The sequence below is a fragment of the Daphnia pulicaria genome, chromosome 2, assembly GCF_021234035.1.
Source record: "Daphnia pulicaria isolate SC F1-1A chromosome 2, SC_F0-13Bv2, whole genome shotgun sequence".
In the NCBI taxonomy this organism is placed as follows: domain Eukaryota; kingdom Metazoa; phylum Arthropoda; class Branchiopoda; order Diplostraca; family Daphniidae; genus Daphnia; species Daphnia pulicaria.
Window position 1 is genome coordinate 4,813,270 of NC_060914.1, and position 18,374 is coordinate 4,831,643.

General features: G+C 39.2%; 3 protein-coding genes across 6 annotated transcripts; 2 read left to right on the plus strand and 1 right to left on the minus strand.

Annotated features, from left to right (window-relative positions):
• The first annotated feature begins 10,570 nt into the window (after window positions 1-10,570).
• LOC124327651 lies at window positions 10,571-14,646 on the plus strand. Of its 4 annotated transcripts, none has more exons than XM_046786647.1 (7): window positions 10,571-10,855; window positions 10,937-11,048; window positions 12,544-12,597; window positions 12,660-12,920; window positions 12,997-13,195; window positions 13,256-13,431; window positions 13,498-14,646. In XM_046786647.1, exons 4-7 carry the CDS (start codon window positions 12,744-12,746, stop codon window positions 14,536-14,538), a joined length of 1,593 nt encoding a protein of 530 aa, XP_046642603.1. In that variant the 5' UTR covers window positions 10,571-10,855; window positions 10,937-11,048; window positions 12,544-12,597; window positions 12,660-12,743; the 3' UTR covers window positions 14,539-14,646. The 4 variants fall into 4 exon arrangements, with proteins under 4 accessions (XP_046642603.1, XP_046642602.1, XP_046642601.1 ...); XM_046786646.1 differs by having other exon boundaries at window positions 10,957-11,048; XM_046786645.1 differs by having other exon boundaries at window positions 10,571-10,808.
• A 520-nt stretch (window positions 14,647-15,166) lies between these two features.
• LOC124325933 lies at window positions 15,167-17,419 on the plus strand. The gene is made up of 5 exons (XM_046784506.1): window positions 15,167-15,305; window positions 15,502-15,708; window positions 15,782-15,960; window positions 16,026-16,187; window positions 16,264-17,419. The coding sequence occupies exons 2-5, from the start codon at window positions 15,626-15,628 to the stop codon at window positions 17,337-17,339; spliced, it is 1,500 nt and encodes a 499-aa protein (XP_046640462.1). The 5' UTR covers window positions 15,167-15,305; window positions 15,502-15,625; the 3' UTR covers window positions 17,340-17,419.
• Window positions 17,420-17,484: 65 nt separating this feature from the next.
• Window positions 17,485-18,322, minus strand: LOC124325934 (larval cuticle protein 65Ab1-like). The gene is made up of 3 exons (XM_046784507.1): window positions 18,236-18,322; window positions 17,989-18,125; window positions 17,485-17,920 (listed from the first exon to the last, which is right to left on the minus strand). The coding sequence occupies exons 1-3, from the start codon at window positions 18,245-18,247 to the stop codon at window positions 17,599-17,601; spliced, it is 471 nt and encodes a 156-aa protein (XP_046640463.1). The 5' UTR covers window positions 18,248-18,322; the 3' UTR covers window positions 17,485-17,598.
• Between the last annotated feature and the right edge of the window lie 52 nt (window positions 18,323-18,374).

Sequence of the window (18,374 nt, forward strand, 5' to 3'; positions counted from 1 at the left end):
TCAATGTATTTCGTCGTTCTAATGTCAATTCACTTGATTGGGAAAACTTACCTCATTCTTTTTAAGTGGAGGACCCCATCCATACGTTGTCCCACTTCTACCTTAAGCCAATGCACTGCACAAGTTCCTTAACTTTTTGATCAGTCACTTTTGGTGTAAGTGGAATTCCACTTGTCTGGGTTAACTGCATAACAAATTTCAAAAATCATTACACATTTAAAATCTGTATAAAACAGCCTCTCTGCAGGAGAACATCTTGATGCAATTTACTGGAGCTTTCAGATTTTCTAGAATTTTCGGTTAAGCGAACCAAAAATTCTGAATCTGGATTTTTCCGGGAGGTTTATGGGATGATCCGATGGACGGTGCTGTCCGTTCCATCCACTTCATTCTCTTGATGAAGCTGCGGGCTGGAGATTTGACAAAACATCAAACAGGATGAACTTTTTTGTCTTCTACGATGGACGTTGATGGTTGGTTGTCTACTGGATCTGAGAACCAGAAGCCTTGAATCCAGGCGGCTTCACGCTAACGTCGAGTTCTTCTTCTCTTTCTCGGCTTCTTGCTTCTCCTACCTCGGTCATCGGATGTTCGTCTGAGTCGTCATCTAAGTCTTCTTTGTTATCCGGGCTAACTTTGAGCATCATCGGAGGGTTTTAGCAGAGCTTCTTATCGTCTATTTTATGTTGTCAATTGTCGGGTCTGTACTCTCAGCCTATATGGAAATTTAATAATACAGCAGATTTAGATATTTGACAACACGACCGGCGTCGGAGTGATCCGATACTTTGTGCGCCACTTTTCTAGGCATTAAAAATTAGGGAAAAAATCTGAAAAAAATTCAGACAATAGAAAAGATGTAAAATGACATAAATCCCAAGTTTGGTGAATTTATGTCATTTTTTCGATTTTTGCCACCCGAAAAACCCATATGAAAAATACACGCCGCCTTATGGAACGGCGCGGGGTGATCCCATACTTATGGAGGGGACTGTACGTCCAGCAAGCAGGTGCCAAAATCTCAAGATAAGATGATGTGCATTCAAAAAACGGTGACTCCGATTGTACAGGAACCAATCTAGCATAGGGTAGAATCTCAAATTGATTAGCAAGCGTCACAACAGCCCCAAAACGATGAAGCTCCTGGTCAGATGCGTGCGTCCAGCAACCAATGGTTCAACAAGTATCTCAGTCAATGATCGAATAGTCTCTTTCATGGATGGCTCAGCAACAACCAACTCTGGTTAATTTTACTCTTAACTATTTTATTACTTTTCGCTGGAATGTACAATTTCTGGGATTACAAGAATGGACATAGTCATTCACTAATGGCCTTGTCTGTTGTGTATTACCAATCACTTGTAAGTGAAGTGGTATTTATTACAAAAATGGCCAACGTAATGAACAGAAACGAAGTAATGCTTCATGTGGGAAGCAAACAAGTTCCATCTAATGTGAACAGTAACTTCTCTACGATTAATTTGTCTGCATCTATCATCGAAAATCTTCAGAAATCAAACATTTATTGTGAAAAAGTTCTCGACGTAAATGGACCCAGCCGAGACAGTTGGAAGGCTAGAACATTCGTAAGAATTTTATGAAAAGAAGGAAAACTTGATTGTTTTAAGGAACAAGTAATCCGTAATGTTCAAAAACATTCAAACAAGCTCCATTTAAAAATTACATTAGTTTATTTTTTAAAAAATTTCTTTTAGTTATTTACTGTCAAAATTGATGATTTTAAGAAAGCGTGTAACATAATGGTTGCAAGAGAGAAACGGGCTAGTCTTGATACAAACTACTTTACAGTTCAATAAAACTGTAAGTAGCTTTCTATATAGTAATCATGGTTACTATTTGCGTGACACAGAAACAGAGTGTTGTACATGCTTTCTTTGCAAAAGCAGCTCTTTCTAACAAAGACAATTTCACAAGGAAATGTGGAATGAGTATACCTACCTGATTCGACACGTCGTTGCTCTTCATGAAAAGTTATTCATACAAGTTTCTACGAAAAAACAAAATGCTTCTAGTTCCTTTTTGAGAAGTTTAAAGGTGACAAATACTTCTTGAAAATTTTTATATACAAGTATTTAAAGGCACGCCTGATGCCGGGATCCAACCATTTTCTTGGTTTGGGATCAAAGGAACTACTTTCGGCCGTATTTTCCCAGGTAAAAGTATTAACTACATAAGTACATATCTATTACATGATAATGAAGTTAAAATGTGGAAAACTGAATGTTTTCTGGGTTTAAATGTAGTAAGTACATACTGTTACGTGGTAAAATAGGGAACTATATAGCTTTTATGAGATTAACTAGTATGCACTATGCAAACAAGTTTTTTGCTAGTTATCCGGTAACTTTATTTATACAAATGGAATTGTTTTCCCCTTTAAGTTTATGCGTATTTATCTTACAGATCACAGAAGAAGGTATCCGTTATTGGTTCAAAGGCCTCATATCCTTCCTAGAATCGGAAAAAGCCTTTGAAAATTTTGAAGCAGCCTCTTCGTAAATTTAATGGGGACGAAGTTGGTTTTCAACTTGAACTGTATTGTCCTTGTCTCTTCTACAGTGTACTGTAGAATTATTAGAGAATCAAATCGACCAAAATAAAACCAAAATATCTTCATGGATCAACCTTATCGTAAAAGCTGAATTCATTTGTTTTTCGTGAAATGTCAAATTGGAATCGGGTCATTAGTTTGGTTTGGGCACTTGGGCTATATCGACCCTTGTATGGGAGAAGGATTTCCCAGCAGAATTGATGGGCCTGAAGAAAAACATAGGCTGCTGGCAATGGAAAATTGCGAATCCGATACTGTACACTTCCTAGTCATGTATACTCCCGTTTTAGCGCTCACTATTGATCAGTTAGAAAGTGGTGTCAATTATTGAGCCATTATTGAGCCAATTTGAGACCCTTACAAAATGCCGTGGAGGCATTCTGTGTTTCATTGTTGTCATTGTGAAAACCTGCTAAATTTTGGTTTTTGCTTCATTTTGCGTCTACATTTGTGATGAGGAATGTTTTATGATTTCACCTTCATTGTTTATCTTTCTCTAGGTAGGCACTACCGCGTACAGGATGATGCCAACACTCAATACTGGTCACCTGATGGTTCATATATTGGAGGAATTGAGTTCATGCATGTCAACCTTATTGTTCTCAGAGCTTTGAAGCCGCTAAGTGTAGGCTGGACAGTCAAACTGGTGATTTTGCCAAAGATGAAACACGACGAAAAAAGATTCTTCAATAGAAGAAGATGATGGTCTCACTAAAAAAGAAAACCCAACGAAAGAACATGAAGAAACTTCTAATGAAGCACATAGTTCCCATGATGAATGCAGTTTAGTTGTAGAGAAGAGGATTTTGAAGATTTATAATGTCACCGAAAGTTACGTGATTACGCCATCATCACTGTTTACTATTCCTCCCAAAACTAACAGCGCCGATTCAGAATTCATTGCGGCAGACAATGTAGATGACGCACAGTTGTCTAAGCTCTATGAGCATGTCTACGGATGCGGATGTAACTGCCAAATCACATGATTCAGCGAGTTATTTTTATTTTTCAGTAATACTAACAAAGGATCCAGAAAAAAATGGTCGGAAGTGTCTTCAAAACCAGCTTATTATGGATCTTCAAAACTATCACTTCGAAATCGAAGCAGTCTGAAAAGCAGTCTTAAAAGTGATGGAACTGATGAAAATTTAATGTTATCTCCGAAGGAAGGACAAAAGCTGAATTCGGTAAGGCTTTGAGACCGAGAAAATCTTGTAGACTGTATTCAATATAAGCGGCTTCTGGCTTAACTTGCCTGTGTGTCGTTTACCGACGAAATTAATACACACCAACACACTCACTGACACACTAAGTATTCGCAGCATGAAAACAAGTAAACAACTTGTCATTTTATGAGAACGATATATTCAACTAGAAATTTCTTTCTTGGAAAACGGTTTGTAACATTTGCAATAATGGTTATTATAAAAATATTCCAACTTAATACTTTGTTGATTTTTTATAAATTACAGATAAAAAATATTCACCCACTGGAGATTTGAACACCATACTCACGAATGGTGTCAGTCATCCCTATCCACTCAGCAACCGTCGCTGAAATTTAAGCGTAAAAAATTTCTCATGAATTTTCTTAGCTGTATGCTTCTTGAACGAGATGTGTAATTTTATCATTTATATCGCTAGATGGGTGTTATAAGGGGTATGAAACAGCTGTTTGCAACACAATCGTAGACCAAAACTGGTCTCAAAGCCTTACCGGGTGTGTTGCAGGAGTTCGCTTACCATGCCCTCTCTCTTCCCCGCCAAATTAAAGCCCAAATATCTTTCAAGTTATTTAATTTACAATAAGGGTCCTTTGTACACTAAAATCAGTTTTTAATTCTCTATTGATTATTTCTGTATTTTTTTAATGTTTGTGATAAACCACCGACAATAAAGCTTAAAGCTATAGTATACACATAGGACGAGTGACCCGCGCGTCCTCTAGCTTAAGTAGTCCATGGTCTGGATTAAATTTCAGTGTATGAATAGAATTCTCATGAAGACATGAAGTGTAGGGGAGACCGGGGCTATGTGGGACATTTTTTTTCTTTACGCTGCCATTTATATAAAAATTAAAATTCTGAAAAAATTAAAGTATAGGGGTGATTCCCTGGCATTTATTTACATTTGGTAATTTTTTTAATTTTTTTCGTTGATTCGTTTTTTTATGTGATGAAATGCAAACATGAAAAAATGCCGATAAACAAAAAATTTAGGGTTAAACCGAACAGAGCCAGGGGTAAAATTGAACATCGTTTTTCTCTGCAACGGCTTAATTATATTTATTAAATAATGCACTGGTGAAAAAGAAATTCATTTCCCTTTCAGAAGTGCTGAATTTTTATTTATTTTTTAAAGTAGAAGTGGAGATACTACCAAAAACGTTTTTTCGATCATTTTTCCTTTGTTTTTGTTGCCAGGGGGCGTTTTTCTAGATATAACGTTGATCTGGCAATACCTGTTTTACCCCGTTTTCCATGTCCCGTTTAACCCGAACCCAAACAACATTAAATAAACTAAATTATTAAATACTTAGAAACCCATTACAGAAACAAAATACACCACCTTAAACTAGAATAAAATTGCTATCAGATAGCTATATATTGATTTAAGTATCAATAAAATAAAAAACTAAACGTCTTAAATATTTTTTCAGATTCCCATTTTTTAAATTTCCCATAGAGCTTTTTCCATTTGGTTCGGGTAAGTAGAGCGAAAAGTCGTGCGGCTAGTCGACTAGTGCGCACCATGGCGGGGGATAGCCGAAACTTGCTGCAGACTTTGCATGCTTGATCCGGTCAATACCCCCCACGTAAGGCCATGTACTGTAACCTGTCAGGCTGTCAGCAGCAAAAGTGAAACCTGTTTTATTTCTTAAGTGTTTAAAATGGTAACAGCTTTTTGTTTGATGTGTTCAACTTATGAAAAAAAAAGAGATCGCCGAAGTTTTTTCAAAGTGAAATGAGTTCTTTCTCAATTGAATTACTGTTAATGTTGCATTCTGGCACTTTGAAAAAACTTCGGCGATCTCTTTTTTTTCCAATTTATTAAGGCACTTAAATCCATTGGGCACTTATTTAAAAAACTTATCAAGAATGCAAATTAAATTAAGTACATTGCCAAAGAGTACTTAATTTTTTTAAGTACTTAATTGTTTTTAAAAAGACACTTATTTTAAAATTTAAGATTATTTAAGTATGTTCTCCATATTAAGTGTAAAATTTTTACATTAAGTGCAAAAATTCTCCTTTTCAGTACCCTAAAACACGTACTAAACATGTTCAGTGCAACCTTTTAGTGTAAGGCAAAAAAAAATGTTCGTGTTAAAACTTTTAATATTTTTTATATTTTTTATATTTTTTCATATTTTTTCATATTTTTTCATATTTTTTCATTAAAAATACGGGGGTGTACGGATATTTTTTCGAGTTGACTACCCCTCGGGGAATAACTAAAGAACGGGTAGAGCTATGAAGACGCGGAAAACTCTGAAATGATGAACTTCGCAAGCTCAACAGAAGTCTTCATTTTCAGATTTTTCGCGTCATATAGTTCTTCGCATTTGGGAATTGAAGGCGCTCCTTATCCAAGTCGACATTTGTCGCTCGGTGAATTTCTTCATTCCATTGGGAACGCAAGTTTAAATCGTCGGCTCAATCAACTGGCGAATTTTATCGACTATGTCACTCGATTCGGCCAAACGGATTTTTCGGGGATGTTGTGCGACATGTAGAGGGCACTTTAGAGTCAACGAATCCAGTTCATCGACAATGATGGTTCCCGGTTTGCGGGTCACGTCCTTGTCCTCGAAGAAACGCGTGAGGAGAATGTCACGCATGAAAATGCCCAGGTCGCCGTAAATCACATCGTTGTTATATCGTTATATCGTAGTATCGTCCGCCTAACATCGTCGTTGTTGGAACATCTCTGGTCGCAATTGTTGCTGACGCTAAAACGCTTGGAAGAGCCATCGATTTCGGCGATGTTGGCCTCGGCCAAGACGGAGAACTCGTGATGATGTCGACGTGTCGATCCGCGTTCCAGTGGCGCAGGACGTGGTAAATGGCCACCATCAACATATTCTATTGGGGAAGACTGATCTGTGCAGGAAGCTAAGGTGTCCCATGATTGAAGAAGTGCATTACTGGTAATTCTTGTTGTGATCATAAAGGCAAGATTGAAGTACCTGAATTTGTTTGAAGAAGAAAGAACAATGAAAGAATAAAGCCAAATATCATCATACAAATTGGAACAACATCCTTCAAGCTCTGAAGGCATTGTCATTTTGCCTCAGATTGACATAAACAAAACAAGTAACTAATGATTACAACTAAAAAACAAGGGTAGCAATCTGAAAACACTAATGCAAAATTATTACAATAATAATGGTGAATAAGACAAGGCTCATTCTCTGAGATATTCGTTTAACTGAAAAATAACAAAACCAACTGAAAAATTTTCAATAAAATGGCAGAGAAGTGATCTCAAAACGATGCTCAATACACGGTGGTGTAAATGATAAAGCTGATTTAAATGCTTAATAAATAGCGATCTTTTACCGGATAAAAGGTCGGCATCTGACTGACTAATCATCATCCTAAGAGCTAGACCGCCAAAATTCATCACAGACGACATTATCACTGACAGATGACAGTCTCAGACGACATTTTTCATTATTTTTCATGAACAGCTTCAGCAATTTGGCATTACTTAGTTGTGGAAAATTGCAGGAATCATTAATTAACGTTTCCAGAGATGTCCGAATCCGAATTCCGGACATTCGGACAGTCTCGCTTTTTTCCCGTTCCCGTGGGTACAGTAGGCCTAATATATAATATGATGCGTTCCAAGCAGTACCCTTTCTTGCTCTACGCAATTATTTTTTGAGTATACCGCCATTTTCTATGATTATTGGACCGCTCTTAATTTGGTTCTACCAATTTCCAATTACATTTAATGGTCTACGACCAACGCAACAGGAAAGACCAAATCGTATAGTCGGTCACTCTACCTTGGAAATGAGTGCGAAAATAGAAAATTAAGATTAATAAAATTGCTTGATGGGGATTTATTAAACGTGTTTAGCATTTTTCAACAAATTAGAAAATCCGCCGTAGCACATACACAATTATTAGCCTATCGCATTTTTCAGCTAAAAATTCGGCTGGCATCAGGACACCGAAATTTTGTTATTTTGAATTCTAACTTTAAGGGTTTGTGCTCGAAAAAATCCTTTCACATCACGAAATCATTTAAATCTTATGTATTTTAACCCGCGCAGGCTTCTTGATCGAGGGGTTCACCACTGAGGTCTAGGGTGTACGAAAATTTGCGTATTTTGCGTAATTTTAGCGTAATTTGCGTAAACTACACGTTTAGATAGGCTTAAAATTTGCGTACTTTTGGCAGGGTGTACGAAAAAATTTTTAGTGGTGAACCCCTCGTTCTCGATCAAGACTTTTTTTTTCTTACGAAAACCTGTGATCAGCAGAGCCGTAGAAAAATTTTCTACGCTCATGTTTCTTTATGGGTTTATACCAGTTATTAGACCAGTTATTGATTTGAGCGTAAAATTAGAGCTATAGAACTTGTGATACTATGTTTAATTAAAATAATTTCGAAATAACAAATGAAATGAACAGTTTGAAATTTATTTATTGAATTCGATCGTCATGCATTTCAATCCAGACAATAACATTTTTTTATGACAAATGGATCTCAATTGGTAGCTATCCCGTCCCGAAGGTTTAGTATCGGGTGGCCGAGGACCCGTAACTGGGGGGATTTTCATATTCCGGCGGCAGATCCGGATAAATGGTTTGATATACATTTTCCGTTTTTCGCGTTGTTGATTCTGTTGCTGCAGGAGGTTCGTGCAACGAAGGTGTCAGGTTAGATGGAATTGGTCCAGTTTGGGGTGTGGGGTCATTCCGGTAATGTGGAAGTTTCGGTTCTTTTTTAGTTTTCTGCCAAAAACTATCCACTGCTAACCACACACAAGCTACAGCGAAGCATTTTAGGTAGCCGGAAACAAATTCTTGGTCGAAATTTGCAACATTATCTGAGATGACGTCGCATACAATAAACCCGATGCATAGAATAGAGACTAGCAAGTGGCAAAGCGTAAGAAATGTCAGCGGCCCCTCCCACTTCCAGTTGTAAATCATATAAATTATCGCTGCAAACGTCAGGTAAGCTTGTACTGCAGCTAAAGGGGGCAGCGCATTGGATAGGGCTGGGATCCACATTTCAGGAGGTGTTGTGCAAGTCACCCAAACAACCGGGTTCCAATCTTCAGGATGACTGTCGGAACTGCACAGGAGATCTAGCCCATGGGGTTTGCAGGCGGCTAGGAAGTTGGGGGCCAGAGTTTCAGTGGGGCCGTTGTTTACCCACAGCCAGGTGAAAACTGATCCAGTAATTAACGATAAAATCCAAAGTAGAAGTTGAACGAGAAGCAGTATGATGGAATTGCATGGTGGATCAGAATTTGCTAATCTCCTTCCTCTTACATATGCGAAGCTTAGTATGAGGCAAGTACCGCTTATTGTACTTATTTCAAATGTAAAATTGTCATTTTTCTCTGTCGGATTCTTGATGGGTGCCATCGGGTAGTTGATTTTGTCATCGTTGCATGTTACTTTAATTGGTTTTCCCTTAATGTCTGGTAGATCAGGAGGTAGTTTGACAAAACAGAGCAAAAAGGTCCATGCAATAATAAGTAGCATCAGGAATATGAACACTTCTTTGTTAGATGATAAGAATTTGGTCGATTTGGAAAAAGCCTTTTCACTTTTTCATTCATCATGATAAAATCAGGTTTTAGTTTGGTGACTTTTGAAAGTGCGTTTTTCACTTTTTCGAAGTTCGTCATGGTGAAAACGAGTTTAAGTTTGATGATTATCCGCTTCGTCAAGCGGTCGTATATATGCCCTTCGTGGACGGAATGTTGCTCCGCAGTTGTCGAACTGGAAGTTAATTGTAGATTTGCGGAGAATTAATTGGACAAAATTATTTTTAAATTTGATTTTTCGTTAACTTACTTATTTAACGAATAATATTCAATAGAAAATTAATTCTTTAGAAAGGTAAAACAATCCTTTAAATCGAATAATTTGTAACGTCCAAACTTTGTTCGAAGTCACAAGTCACACCTTTCTGTGTCAGCTTGTAAATTGAGCTTTATTAAATTTAATTATTTTATATTTTTCTACGCCTAACTCTTACTTCATGTCAGTGATTTCACACAGATAATTCGTGAAATATACGGGAGGCATTTCCGCCTCTGTTTGAACTCTGCTGTTTGTCATTGGTCATATGGCTAAAAGCAGGGGCATGGTATGCATACTCCATACCCCCTGCTAAAAGTTATTAAAGGAACTTGCTGGATTTCAAGTTAACTTCAGAAGAATGTTATTTGTTCGTCCACATAAATCCCTTATCCAAAGTCCAGCGTCGTGCACTCGTACAGTCTCATATTAAACCCGAGCTTTCCAGATCTAAACTGTTTTTATTTTTTTATTTTTGACTAAAAACTGCCAAGTGTGCAAAATCTGAACGAAAAACGCGTTAATCTGATCTGAACCTCAAATCTCTCCATTTCTCCATACCTCCATACCTCTGCTTTTACCAAATATTTGCACGATACACAATACAAATAATAAGAATCGTACATTCTATGGCTCTGATTTTAATCAGAATTCAGAAATTAAATTCAGAAGCGCCCGGAAGCGCCAGGGCAGGGGTATGGAGAGATCTCTCCATACCCATGGAAGCGCACAAAGCCACCATCATGGGTTTTTATGCTGTTCTAGCCTCTCCCTTTTGTTTTATCCAAACGCAAACATACGTATATAATAACCACCAGAGGCAAAAGGGGGGAAGGGTTGGAATGGCGCTAAGCAAAGAATGTCTTTTTTTTTTTTTTTTTTTTTTTATTTTCTTTATTTGTGCCAGCCGCCCAGTTTTTCGGCTTTGAGCCTTTGACTACTTTAGTACTTTACCGACATGCGACATCGACACGAAAAAGTTTCAATATTCGGTTTCGATCGGTGTTGGTCAGGTGACAAAAGGTGTGCAGTGTGAGTGACAGACAGATATGAAGAAATCTTTTTAGTGACAGTAAAAAGGTTAAATTATTAATAACAGAAAAGCGTTAGACAAAGTGCTTGAACGGTGAATAACTCTCAACAACTGTTATATCTGTTTGTTCCACGTGGTTAATTAGATACCGGTACTGTATACATGATGGTTATATTTTGTCACAATTTATTAAAAAGGGTATAAGGCATTCGGTATCTTCTTCCTTCCTGTATCTAGATAATAATTTTCCTCAATTTGTATTATAATTTATAACAACAGATTGTTTGTGTTTGCCTCAGATCTTTCTTACTTGATCAACAATGCATCAGTGGCCATCGCCACCGAAAGTGAATAGCAGCAAACCTGTGTTAACTAACGGAGCCATATTCCAGTATTTATTATTCCTTTTTAAAAATCTATTTCAATTATAAATTTTATTTATTTTCTTTTATTTTTTTACATATTGTCACGTTTCGACCGATTAGTTCCCAGAATCGACGTTTCCCATTCGATTCTGTTGACGATTTCCCGACGCTTAACAATAATAGTTCTTGGGGACGAAACGACGTTGACTGAGGATACAAAAAGGGTTAGCATGTCTCTCGGTGTTGGACTTTCTCTTGGACTTTTCTGTAGTGTTGAGTTGTTCACTGCTGTTCTTGTCTGTGTGTTGATTGGACTCTTTTACTGTGTTGGTGTGAGTGTCGGTGGTGGAGTCGCGACCTCCAGTCTGTTTGTTTCACTTTTATCAAACAGCTTCTGGTCGCTCTTTCCAACCGAGCGTGTTAGCCTCCTTACCCGTGACATTTGGTGGAGATGCAGGGTAGGGAGAGGAGCACGTTCGGTTTTCCACTTTTCACATCACGGTCTTTTCCCTATTGTAGTCAGGGTATAGAGAGGAACACGTTCGGTTTTCCATTTTTCACACCACGGTCTTTTCCCTATTGTTTAAAAGCTGTTGAATGTTACTTATGTGTTCAAATGTAGAAATTCTCGTGAAAATTACCTTTCCATCCTGTGACCCTATTTTACCTATACCTACAGAGATAGGAAAGTCGAGGACTTTGCCGGAATCTCGAGAGCGGTCGGTAGTGTAAGGAAAGTCGAGGACTTTGCCGGAAATCCGGAGGAGACAATACGGTCGGAACCTCCTGGAGAATTACACTGACAGAGGCGAAAAATCCCAAACCAATCCTAACTCCCTTGTTTTGCTCCCAAAAACCACCTGTGTTATTTATGATAAGTTATGATCCAGACGAGAGTTTAAAAAATGTTGACTGACTTGGAGTTGCAACGTAATCATTATGTGATTGTATTTTGTAGTGTGTTATAATCGCGTGTGTTTTTAACCAAGTTTAGATTAAGAGCTTCGTGGATGGATTCACCTTAACCTGGATAACGTCGAAACTTAAAAACATGTTGGTTATTAATTATTTATTCTACCCTGATAGATAGCCATCTGAGAGTCATCGTTGATGCCGTTATGGAAGTAATGCCATGATCGGGACGATCATTTACGTAGGCGGGGAAAATGTCACGTTTCGACCGATTAGTTCCCAGAATCGACGTTTCCCATTCGATTCTGTTGACGATTTCCCGACGCTTAACAATAATAGTTCTTGGGGACGAAACGACGTTGACTGAGGATACAAAAAGGGTTAGCATGTCTCTCGGTGTTGGACTTTCTCTTGGACTTTTCTGTAGTGTTGAGTTGTTCACTGCTGTTCTTGTCTGTGTGTTGATTGGACTCTTTTACTGTGTTGGTGTGAGTGTCGGTGGTGGAGTCGCGACCTCCAGTCTGTTTGTTTCACTTTTATCAAACAGCTTCTGGTCGCTCTTTCCAACCGAGCGTGTTAGCCTCCTTACCCGTGACAATATAATTATAGGCCATTGTTGAGAAAAATGGACTTTATAACGAGACACCCGTTCTGCAAGTTCTTGTACAAGCTAAACATTTTGTTTTGTCGCTTAATTTTAAATGTGTATATTTTAAAAATAATAGGACTGTAGAGGGTTACTCCAGGCCACTAACAATAATCGCTATAAAATTGTTCTCTCCGATGGGAAATATTCCTACGCGTTTGCGATGCTTTCAGCTCTACTCAATCACTTGATTGCGGATGGGAAATTGGAGATTTTTACCGTTGTAAAAGTCGTGAGATATACTGTCAACTCGGTTATTGCAAAACTCCCTGCGACAGACAAAGTTTACAACAAAATAATCACTCTTCACGATGTAGAGCTGTTGATCTCTGGAAAAGAAGTACGGTAACTTTGTGTTTATAATTCTCTAATTATTTTTCAGTTCTAATTAACTTGATTTTGTAATGCACCTGTAGATAGGGGGGAAATTGGGAAATCCCAAAGTGTTTAGTTACGGTGAAGAGGTACCAGAAGATCTGCTGACACATCCTCTAAAGCCAGTATGTTTGAGAAATACCAGCGTTGAACGGATACGACCGGGATTGATTTGCGTTCACAGCCAGTGGGAGAAGCTGCGAATGACAGACAAATGTTTATCTGGATTATCTGCGTCAAGTAAGCGCTTTACTAGTATTATTTTGAGGCCAATAATTACGATTTGCATCCATTTTGCAGGTAATGTGCAGACGAAATCATTTGTACAGTTATTAGATCAGCCACAGAAGCCAACACAATCCTCTTTATTGGGAATAAGTCCTGCAGGTTCCAATTTTAGACACCCAACAACCAACAAATCGGCTTCTACATTAATCACGCAACCAGCCAACATGAGCGACTTGAGTGCACAGCAGGTATTTACGAAGTTACGCTCACTGAATTAATGCATATTATTGCTAGTTCTTCTTATTTATTCACAGACACAAAGCGTTTCAAGTACTAAGAAGATAATTAACGCGGTTTCGACTTCAAACGAAAGCATGGAATATATCGTCAATTTCTTGATTGATGGCCAACAGTACTATTTGAAAGCCTCCTTCACCAGGTCCAATAAGAAAATTCTTGGCTCGCTAACACTGTCGCATCCATCATCAAAACCCCGAACAATGGTAAAAGGTGGAAAACATGTTGCGAGTCCCATAAAAGAAAACGATGATTTGAATAGACCGCGTGCTGTTTGGGCCGACTTGAACGGAGAGCAACACAAATTTTGCCATTTGAAGAAGTCTTGGATTTCGGACCGCTACTGGGTGTCGGAACATTTTGACGGCAGTTTCCTTCTTCAGCCTAATTCTGAATGTAACAGGTGGAAACCGTTGATTTGTCTTCTCTGGATCGAGTTTGACACTTACAGTGGCGGAGAGAGGAACGCTCTCAAACAACTAACTGAATTGTACGTCCAGCAGAATCAATGCGACGTCCAGTTTAATTTCGAAGACGATCAACACATTGGCGGCCATTCACACATATTGGTGGCCAGGAGTCCCGTCTTTGCCGCAATGTTCCAGCACGAGATGAAGGAGACGAAGACGGGCCAAGTCAGCATTCAGGACATCCAGCCAGACATTTTCAAGCAGTTGCTTCAATACATTTACTCGGGCCGGCTTTCATTACCACTGACGGAAACCACTGCCCAGCGGCTGTTTGAAGCGGCCGACAAATACGACATTGGTGATTTGAAAGAAGAGTGTGTCAGTTTTCTATTGACCTGCGTCCGAATGGATACGGTGATTAATTTGATGGCCTGGGCGCACCTTCACTTCGTGGACGAACTCAAACAACTAGCTCTCAAGTTCACGGTTTTGAACGCTAAGGAAGTTTGTATCCTGAAAGATTGGGAGATGCTGACCAAGAACTATCCGCACTTGTGTGTGATGGTAACGCGACACATTATCGACAGGATGTCCATTTCCTGGAACGACGAAGAAGAACTAATTTGTTCGGGTATTAATTGCCTGTGAGTTTTCTGTCAATCACAAATAACACTTGATAACTCAAGAAATTTATCCTTAACTCACAACGAAAATGTGCCCCATCACTGTTATTCCAAATAGCATTTTTTGAATTTCTGCTTTTTAAAGGTTATTTCACGGGATCTCACTCATTTTCTTTTTTTCTCTTCTGAGTTGAGTAGTAAATAAACACAAATCACTACCCCCCCTCATTATTCTTAAGTCTTATCATTCCATTCCATTCTGATGATATGACATTACTTGGAAGTTGGAACATTACGTCACCCTAATAGCTTAAGATATATATATCTTGAAAGAATCTCCCCTCTCAAATGCCAAATGGTGATCTTTTAAAAAAAAAAATGAGTTACAATTTTTTTTGAAAACTGGTTCTGATCTGAACTGGCTGAATGATTAAACCTTCCATGTGTAATAATTAACTCTTTAATTTCAGAAATCTGATCAGCTCAGACTCGATTCCATCTTGAGAAGGCGGAGCTTCCGTAAGCCCCTCCCCCATCCATCTTTTCGCCAGTCTTAAAATGCCCACGGGGTAAATGGAAGATTTGGATTCCCTTCCTTTCCTGTTAAACCTCTTTACTTGGAAACGTAGACCCTGCGATTACATCACAGAGTTTCGTTTCAATGTGAGCAACTCAGTCGTCCACTCGCGTTGTCGCAGTTAATTGCAGCCAAATTCTTCTCCGACTCTCGCCGAACTAAAGAATTATTGTGGTTGATGGCTAGTGATTGTGGAAATCCCCTCACATTTGGGTGTAAGTTAGACGATTTTAATATTTAAAATAAGTATGATAGTAGTGGCTCTTCAAAATGACGCCGTGTGATTACAAGTGTGATTAAAAGCTCGTCAAAAAGGCGGTTTTTATCTTGAATGCTCAAACGTTTTATCTCGGGTGTTATCGTTCATGTCCGTAGTTTTCAAGTGTTTTTTTGTTTGTTTCACTTTTCTAGTTGTAACTTCGCACCTGGTTGCAACAGGTGGCATGTTATAGTGTAAATCTCACAAATTTTGGAGGATTTCGTCGTACAAACCCGTTCACATTCGTTGATCCTATTTCGGGAAACTAAAAACATCATGGCTGTTTGCTCGTCTTTTTTTACTGTGCCAGCATCCGTTGGTAGTTTGCCTACGATCCGTCGTGAAGAGAATGATAACAGGTGATTTTTATTTTTAAATATAACCAAGTTCCATTAATGTGCAAACTCATAAGACTCAATTGAATAACTAAAGGAAAGAACCAGAGGTTTGCGTTGAACGGATTCGAATGGGACTCTACTGCATGCACATCAAGTGGGAAAAGCCGCAATGCAAATCCAATGACGATTCGATTGGTGCAAGTAAAAAATCTGATGAGATGAAGCCTTCTTCCACCCAAGTGGATTCGGTTGTCCAGCCTAAACTTTCATCAGGTTAGTATACGACATTATTTGCAAATTACATCTTTTTCAAGAAACTGATTCACGTCAGTTTATAGACATTGGTCCGACTGGTTTATTTGGCAGGCCAATTTGCCAGGAGCAAGCAGATAAAGTGCCTTTTCAAGTTCCAGCGAGCCCAAAAAATGGCAGACAGACGCTACGTGCTGCAAAATCATCACTATTCTCATTCGGATCACCGTCACCACAAAACTTTTCATGTAGGGCTTTATTAGCATAGCTGAAATCATTCATTTGTAGTTTTTGCGTCAATTTTGATATTGAATCTTGATTTAGTTGCTGCTGTGGACCCAGTCAGTTCTACCCAGGGAAACGGTGCGAATGGGACAGCCGATAAAGTTTTCGGGGCACATAATCAGCAGGCTAAATACTTAGTCGATTTCGTGATTGATGGGCAATCGTACGTCTTAAAGGCATCTTTCACCAAGTCTGCTACGAAAATTGTGGGTTCATTGGCGCTGTCACAAGTCGAAACCAAGTCGTCAAACGCATCAGCCGAGGAGGAATCGATCGGCGAAGGTGAAAAAGACGAGGTGAATCTCATCAACGGAAAACCAGAAGAGGATTCAACTCATCATCAACTACCATCGGCTATTTGGGCCAATCTCAATGGAGTCATGACAAAAATTATCCCTCTGAACAAGTCTTTCAATTCGGATCATCATTGGGAATCAGCGAACTTTGACGGCAGCTTCGCTTATTTTGAACGTCTTTATTCTGTTGACGAATGGAAACCGTGGAAACCCTTGACCTGTTCGCTTTGGATCGAGTTCGAAACTTTCAGCGGCGGAGAAAAGAACGTCCTCAAACAACTGGCCGATATGTATGCCCATCAGAATCACTGTGATGTCCAGTTCACTTTCAAAGGCGACGAACGTGTTGGCGGTCATGTTAATATCCTGGTGGCTAGGAGTCCCGTGTTTGCCGCAATGTTTGAGCACGACATGAAGGAAGCAGCGACTGGTGAGGTTGTCATTGATGACGTAGAGCCGGACATTTTCAAGCAACTACTACACTACATCTACTGTGGCCGGCTTTTGACAGCGCTGACTGAAGAAGCTACAGCTCAGCCTCTGTTCGTGGCGGCCGATAAGTACGACATCAACGACTTGAAAGAAGAATGCGTTCGTTTCTTGCTTACCTGTGTTCGAGTAGAAAACGCCATCAATCTCTTGGTATGGGCCCATCTTCACTCGGTCGACGAGCTACAGCAAACAGTCGTCTCTTTCATGACCTTGCAGGGAAAAGAAGTTTGTCATTTGAAAGAATGGGAAGATCTCACCAAGAACTATCCGGACCTCTGTGTACTGGTAACTCGACGCATCATTGATCGTATGAGTCTTTTTATTTGATCGCCAAAAGAATTGCTTAATAATTTGTATGCGTTTCATGTACCAATCTGAGGTAATTAAATAAAACAGTTCGCGTTGTATTAAATATGCTGGATCATTTACACTATAAGACGCTATTAGGGTTAGGATAGAAGTGAAATTTAACAAGGACTTTAACTAATATATTTATTACCACACCAAGAATAATTTACATACTGGTGCAATTAGGAACATGAGAAAGAAATTTCGTGTGAAATTCAAGAATGAAATTTGATTTGAGTTAATAACCGAGTCCAGTGCGTTTGTAGGGGAGTGCAGGGGCAACGGGAAGTTCGTATTCATGGACGGGAGCGACCGGGAGCTCGTAAACGTGAACGGGAGCGACGGGCAAGTGGTCGCCCTTGGGTTGGAATCCCGCCTCATCTGCCGCCCAAGTCAGAGTGAATTTCTGACCCTCGGGGGAGATCCAATAGGATGATCCCTTGTTGGTGTTGCCGAGGACTTCACCGTACGTTTCTTTGCCGTAAGAGTCGTAGGTGACTCCTTGCATCTTTTTCTGGACCTGGGATTCGTCACGAGTGGTACCGTCAGATCCAGCGTAGCTGTGCGACAAGATGAAATCGTAAGGCATCAATAAGGATCCAAGACATGCTGTGGATGTTAACTTTACCTCCAGTTGCTGCTGCCATCAAGATTGCGGACATCAGATTGGCTCACGATGGTGATTTCGGGAGCCTTGTATTCCACCGGTTTGTAACTACTGGAAGGAGCAGCGGCCGCGACAGCCAAAACAGCAGCGATAATAAACTATATAGAGAATATAAAAATATAGCTATTTATGTGTACGCCAATGAAATATTATTCCAAACAGAATAAGTTAGCTAATAAAAAAGTCGTTAAATATCCTGTGAGTTTACCAGCTTGGTCATGTTGTCAGTTGGGTGAGTTCAACAACTGCTGAAATAGGACTGGATATAGAGTTTAGTAGAAAACCGGATTATATACACTGGCCAGAAATAAGAGAGAGTGGTTTCTAGATACGTTTTCATACTCTCT